The sequence below is a fragment of the Lynx rufus genome, unplaced genomic scaffold (genome assembly GCF_022079265.1).
Source record: "Lynx rufus isolate CCGP_SWC_20201006 ecotype Redwood Valley unplaced genomic scaffold, mLynRuf1.p SCAF_15, whole genome shotgun sequence".
NCBI lineage: Eukaryota > Metazoa > Chordata > Mammalia > Carnivora > Felidae > Lynx > Lynx rufus.
Window position 1 is genome coordinate 24,087,868 of NW_025814829.1, and position 7,157 is coordinate 24,095,024.

General features: G+C 53.2%; 1 protein-coding gene across 1 annotated transcript; it reads right to left on the reverse strand.

Annotated features, from left to right (window-relative positions):
• Nucleotides 1–4,445: 4,445 nt before the first annotated feature.
• Nucleotides 4,446–6,560, reverse strand: GPR25 (G protein-coupled receptor 25). The gene has a single exon (XM_047077271.1). The coding sequence runs from the start codon at nucleotides 6,461–6,463 to the stop codon at nucleotides 5,360–5,362; it is 1,104 nt and encodes a 367-aa protein (XP_046933227.1). The 5' UTR covers nucleotides 6,464–6,560; the 3' UTR covers nucleotides 4,446–5,359.
• Between the last annotated feature and the right edge of the window lie 597 nt (nucleotides 6,561–7,157).

The following is a 7,157-nucleotide window of genomic DNA, read 5'->3' on the forward strand; positions in this document are numbered from 1 at the left end:
TGATAATGACGAGGAAGAGTGATTTCACATTTTTGCTTCCTCTTTTCCTCTCACTTACCAAACATTCCCTGCTCCTTTGGCTGTGGGTCTTTCCGTCATTCTCCCCACTGGACTGAGGCTGGAGGGCTCGATGCCCAGCAGGGGTGGTAGGGAGCTTCCTGCTGGCCACTCAGTCTGGGTAAGGGAGGGATTTAGATCTGATAAACTCTGCCACCTGAGATGTCCTCACAAGTGTCCAGAGCCCTCTCTTTACCCCCAGAGTGACATGGGGGGGGGTGACACGGGGGTGAGTCATATCACCAAGTACAGCTTTGCCAACTCTGCCATTCTTCTGAACTCCCCAGATCACTCATCACCCCGGGAGGCCCTGGGTTCCCACACTGTGCCCTGAGAAAGAACCCTGGGGTCAAAGGAGGTACCAAAAAAAAAAAAAAAAAAAGCCCAGAATTAGTCACAAGAATGAAATCAGAATCACACACAGCCCATGTGCCCAGGCTTTGACCAGGTGCTGACCTTTTTTTTTTTTTTTAATATATTTTTTTTTCATTTGAGTATAGTTGATGCTGACCTTTTAAAAACCCAGAGCAGCTCCACCCTTCTTGTCTCCACAGAGAGGGCGAGGGCGAGGGCCTGGGTGGGGGTGGTGGTGACGGGGACGGGAAGGGGGCAGCCGGGCCTGGAACAAGACAATCCCAAGGGCGGGGCTCCTGTGGTTTGTTTGTCTAAAACACCACAGCTTGCAAAGTACTTTCAAGAACATGATTTCCTTTGATCTACCAGGCAGCCCAAGCAGACATGATCATCTCCATCCTTCAGATGAAGAAAGTGAGGCTCCTGAGGTGGAGAGATACCTCAGGACGGGCGGCCAGCTGGGACAGTGGGAGACCGGACCCAGGCTGATTTTAGCCCCAGCGCATCAGCGGTTTCACAGCCCTTTGACAACTGCCCTTAAAAAAAAAGGTTATAGAAAATTTCAAGAATGAAGAGAGGGAGGAGAGAAAGAATCTGTAATTCCCTTACTTTGACACAATCACTGCTAACATTTATTGAATTCTCTAGGCTTTCTTTGTGTACCCTTTTCTCAAATGTACATAAAATGCAATAACCTTCCTCTTCCTCTTCACAGTGCATCATATTATTTTATACTGCGATGTGGTTCTGATGAGCATTCCTTCGACAGGCAGTTCATGAGCGCCTACTGCATGCCCGGCAGTGTTCCAGGCACTGGGGATACAGCACTAAATAAAGCAGACAAACTCCTTTCACTATGGAGCCCATATTCTGATGGGAGAGACAAACAATGAACAAAAAATTAAAATAGATGACATTTCTTACCTTAGCACCAAGAGGAAAGAAACATACCTATGATGCTTAAAACTTGTGCTAAAGAAAGAAAAGAGCAAAACATCGTTTTTATCCAAAGGACTTTGTGGCACATAATGTCTTGCTTCAACAAAACCAATGCTAACAATTATTTAGCTTGAAGTGTGGGGGTATTTAACACAAGTAATTTTGTCACCTTTTTTTTAATTTATTTTTTTTAATGTTTTTTATTTATTTTCGAGAAGGAGAGATAGAGCGCGAGCAGGGGAGGGGCAGAGAGAGAGGGAGACACAGAATCTGAAGCAGGCTCCAGGCTCTGAGCTGTCAGCACAGAGCCCGACGCAGGGCTTGAACTCATGGACCACGAGATCATGACCTGAACTCAAGTTGGATGCTTAAGTGACTAAGCCACCCAGGTGCCCCTAAATTTCTTTTTTTCAATGTTTATTTATTTTAATATTTTATATTTTATATAAAATATTTTATATTTTAATATTTAAATAATATTTAATATTAAATATTAAATAATATTTAAATATATTTTAATTTTTAATGTTTATATATTTATTTATTTTTGAGAGGGGGGTAGGCGGAGGGGCAGAGAGATGGGGACAGAGGATCTGAAGAGGGTTCTGCGCTGACAGCAGTGAGTCTGATGCGGGGCTCAAACCCCCGAGAACCATATGATGACGACGAAGCTGGACGTTCAACTGACTGAGTCACCCAGGTACCTGTTACCTTCTTTTCATTTACTGTCAACATTTTCCAATCTGACATTAAAGCAACATCTTAAAATTTGCATAACAACAGTCCCATATACTAACGAGGGCATTACACCACTGTTGAACATTCAGGTTGTTTCTTTCCGGCGTAAGTCTTTCAGAATGTCTTAGAACTCAGTGCATCAAACTTGTTTTATTCAGAGTACTGTCTTAGAAGAGAGTGGCAGACAAGAAAGCACAGGGTAAAAGGAATGAACATTTTTGGGGGATGGGATATGAATATTTTTAAAGCTGGGGATATTGATTGACAAATTGCTTACTTCTTTTTTTAAGTAGGACTGCCCTTAATTTTTTTTTTTTTTTTTGAGAGAGTGTGTCCGTGCACCTAAGTGTGGGAGGAGCGGAGAGAGAGGGAGAGAGAGAGAATCCCAAGCAGGTTCCACGCTTAGCGTGGAGCCCATCCGGGGGCTCGATCTCACGAACCCAGAGTTCGTGATCTGAGCCAAAATTAAGAATCAGAGTCTTAACTGACTGAGCCATCCAGGCCCCCCAACTGACAAATTACTTTCTAAAAGAATCTGCCACTTACACACCTCCCAGCAATCTGTGTGGGAGTACTTATTTAACCCGTTCTTTCCTGAACCTGTGCCTCATCTGCCTCCGTAGCAACTGGAAGCTTACTGGTCCCCTTTCATTCCTGACTGAGTATAAAAGAAAATTGCCAAGGGACACATGGCAGACTAATTCAGTGACCTACCCAAATGACGGGAGAGAGCTTTCTCTCCCCGTCAGCCATAGTTCTGCAGTGGGAGAGAAACACTGAGTTTCAATAATTCCTGGAGGAGGGGCTATGAAAACTCACTCAGGCATGGAGAAGCCTTCTTCCTGCCTGCCTTCAGGGAGCTCAAGTGGTAAATCAGGAGAAGTAAATCGGCAGGAGTGGAGGTGGGGACTCACTCAGAACAGCCTCGTCGTTGGACGTTTTGCCACATGCCGACCCAGATGAGAGCCGGCTTCCCCATCCTGCAGCCCCACCATATGACACAGAATAATTTCTTGCCCAGAGAGGAACGGTGAGGATGAGAAGAGCCATGATATACTTGAGTTCTTAAACCTTAGTGTGTCTGAAATTTGTCCCACTGGCTGCAAGGCTTGTGACTCTCCGGGTATGTGGGAGGAATGTGGTTAACGTTTCTTCACAGCCTCACCTGCTAGGGGCAGCTGACAGGTGGGGTCAAGGTGGAGTGTGACATTCAATGCGCTCTAATCCAACAGCCCCAAATGCTGAAGGCAAATGCAGGTGTTAAGTAGGGGGTTAAGCAGCTTGAGAAGGAATGCCCAGGATACAGACCCAACCTCACATTGCCGTGCCGATCTGAGTGGACACTGCCCCCAGAGCCTACAACTTTATGATTGGCCTGGTGGGGATCTGGCTGGGAGGTGGTTTTCAAGAATTACATTCCTTTCCCTGCCCTGATTAACATTTCTTTAGGCCAAATCCCCTTAAATCAAAAGTATACACACCGAATTTCCAAACCCTCCAGAAACCTCAAGGGGTAAGTTATAGTCAGAAAACGGATAGATAGGCCCAAAAAGGATAGGAAAAAATGCCCAATACATACTTAAAATATCACATTGACAGATACCCTTTTTCAAGTGACACCTGGCTGGCAGATGCTCTTAAATCTGTTTTTATTCTCCCTGTAACCTTCAAAATGTGAAACGTCCTTTAAAATAATAAGAGTAGGGGCGCCTGGGTGGCGCAGTCGGTTAAGCGTCCGACTTCAGCCAGGTCACGATCTCGCGGTCCGTGAGTTCGAGCCCCGCATCAGGCTCTGGGGGCTGATGGCTCAGAGCCTGGAGCCTGTTTCCGATTCTGTGTCTCCCTCTCTCTCTGCCCCTCCCCCGTTCATGCTCTGTCTCTCTCTGTCCCAAAAATAAATAAACGTTGAAAAAAAAATTTTTTTTTAAATAATAAGAGTAAATGGGCACCTGGGTGGCTCAGCCAGCTGAGCGTCTGACTTCGGCTCAGGTCATGATCTCACAGTTTGTGAGTTCGAGCCCCACGTCGGGCTCTGTGCTGACAGCTCGGAGCCTGGATCCTGCTTCCGATTCTGTGTCTCCGTCTCTCCTGCCCCTCCCCCTCTTGTGCTGTCTCTCAAAAATAAATAAATGTAAACATTTAAAAAAATTGAAATAATAAGAGTAAATGATTTGCTGCCTTTCTGTAGGATCACTGCACCCACAGGTGGTACAGGTCTTTGACCTCACACCAAATTCTGATCATCCCGAGGGCAGCCTCAGCTACTGGCTTGAATTCTGTCTGGCGCAGTATTGGATTTGCCTCCTGATGCTCATTTCACTCCCATTGCTCAAGTAAAAAAAGACACGGTTGTCAGATTCAGGCTAGCAACAGTGTTTATTGAGAAAGGTGAACTGATGCAAGAGATTCTGGTGTCCCTGGCCAAGTGACAGAGACTCTGGTGAACGATTTCAGAATCTTCTGTCCAGAGGGAAGGGCCGAGATACTTTCCAGGGTGAGTCCTTCAGCTTCGTGGGAATGGGGAGAAGATACAAAACCAGGGCAGGCCAAGCACATGTAGGGAAATTGTCGGGAGGGATAAACTGGGCAGCTCACGCTGGGGCTGGTTCCCACGGCTTTGGTGAGCTTTGAAAATGAAAGTCTGAACTGATAGTGACTAATGATACAGCAAGGACAGCTACAAAGATGACTAAGTACGAAAGGGCTGTCGATTCCCATATTCTATAGAAATTTTGGAGAATGAGAGGGCCAGAGAGTCTGACTTCGAGAAGGTATTTCTCAGAAGGTAGTAGCTATTTGTAGGGGTTCAGAGAAAGCATAGCCGGAGACAACAGTCACTCTTGGGGGACTCTGGGTTTGGTATTCTGGCCAGTGTTATTCCCGATGGGGCAGAGGAGGAAACCCACTTCTCCTTCTTCTACTTGGCGAACATGTCTGTGGGTGTCCAGATTGCTGTCTGCACGGTCTCATAGGACATTTATTGGACTGGAGAAAATTACGCCCCCCCCCCACGCCCACTGGGCTGAGAGAACAGCTGGTCTCAGCAGACTGGTTTGGGGGCGGGGGTGGGAGAGAGTTCAAAAGGCGCTGAGGTTCTGAGAAAGCTAATGAAGGAGACCCTGGGAGTCCAGGCAGCGCCGGCTGGGGCGGCCCGCAGCCAGCAGAGAAGGCATGTCTGGGGAAGCCGGCACCACCCCCACCCCCCACGCACTCCCGCGGGTCTCGTCCCCCCGCGGGCTCCGGGGCCGCCACCTCCACCGGGCCGGGGCGGCTACGGCACTGCCGAGCCAGCGTTCGCCGGCCGGGCTCGCTCCCAGCTGCCGGCCGGACTCCGGAACACTGAGCTGTCGTCCCTGCAGAGCGAGGACACCGAGCTGCCCCTGCGCGCCGGGCGGTCGGCGCGCAAGCAGACTCCGCGCCAGGCCCGGGCGCGGAACGAACGGTCCAGCAGCAGGTAGATGAGCGGGTTGGCGCAGCTGTTGACGAAGGCCAGGCAGGTGGCGATGCTGAGGCCCCAGCGCAGTGCCAGCAGCAGGCCGCAGGGCAGCGGCACCGCCCCCAGGCGCGCCAGGTGGAAGACGGCCCGCAGGGCGCCGAAGGGCAGCCAGGAGCCCACGAACGCGCTCTCGACGGCGAAGATGATGCGCAGCGAGTTCCTCCGGGCCCGGCCCAGGTGCGGCGGCCGGCGCAGGCGGCAGGAGATGCGGCAGTAGCAGACCAGGGTGACGCCCAGGGGCAGCACGCAGGTGAGCAGCAGCACCAGCAGGCTCAGGCCCTGGAAGGCGTCGGAGGGCTCCTCCCCGCACTGGCTGCCCCCGCCGCCGGGGAGGGGCTGCAGCCCCCGGTAGGCCAGGGAGGGCAGGCCGGCCAGGAGCGCCACGGCCCACACGCCGCAGCAGACGGCCAGCGCGCAGCGCGGGGTGCGCAGGGGCCGCGCGTCGAGCAGCTTCACCACCGCCAGGTAGCGGTCCACGCTCAGGCCCGCCAGCAGCAGCGCGCCTGCGCAGCGCGTGCCGGCCAGCGCGAAGCCGCTGAGCTTGCAGAGGCCCTCGCCGAAGGGCCAGCGGCCGCCGCTCGCCGCCGCCGCCGCCCACAGCGGCAGCGTGAGCACGAAGCCCAGGTCGGCGGCGGCCAGGTGCAGCACGAAGGTGTCCACGAGGCGCCGCGGGCCAGGCCGCGCGGCCAGCAGCCACACCACGAAGGCGTTGCCCAGCAGGCCCACCACGAAGGCCGCCAGGTAGAGCGCGGGGATGTAGGCGTAGCCGTAGGGCAGGTCCGGGGCCAGGCACGGCTCCAGCTCCTCCAGGGCGCCGGACCCCGAGTAGTCCCAGGACGCCGTCTCGGGGCTGGGGCTCCTGGGCTCGGTGGGGTGCATGGCGGGGGCCGTCGGGCCTGTGCCGGACGCAGCCTGGGTGCGGGCTCTCCCAGGGAGAGGTGGGGGGTTGCTCTTCACGGCCGGTGCCCAGCACCTCCCTTCCTGCCACCCTCGACCCAGGCAAATGCGTGGGCAGGAAGGTGGGGGAGGAGGGGGTGGAGTGGGAGGGGCAGGCTCCTGGGGGTAGAGGCCGACGATTTGGGGCTGGCCCCAGGGGAAAGACGGGGACCTGGCGGAGGGGGCTTCACAGCTGGATCCTCCGAGGACAAGGCCTCGGGGCTGGGAGACCCGCTCTGCCCCCCAGGGGGAGTCTGATGTCAGGTTGCAACAGGTGGCGGGTGCCCGAGAGCCTTCCTCCCTTCTCGTCCCCCACTTCGCTCCTTCCCGTGCTCCGCGCTGCTGCTTTCTCTAGTTTTATTAGGGGCGAGGGCCTAGAACCCCAGCTGAGGGTTTTGTAAGGCTGGTGCCTCAGCCTGCTGCGGGTCCCCCGTCCTCTAGGAAAGAGGGGTTCTGCTATCTGGTGTGCAACGGGGTCGGGGTATACTGGGGAGCCTGTGGCTTCGAGGCCTGCCTCCTAAGCAGGCATCGGCCATCAGAGCTCTTCAGCTGTTGTAGGTTCAATGTCTTAACTCAAACAGTGGCTTTTCTGACCAAATCAAGTCTTCATGGAGCCACGTGGGAAGGTTTTCAGCTA

Excerpts from the sequence above, each read along its gene's own strand:
- GPR25 (XM_047077271.1), bottom strand. The coding sequence starts at position 6,463 with ATGCACCCCACCGAGCCCAGGAGCCCCAGCCCCGAGACGGCGTCCTGG.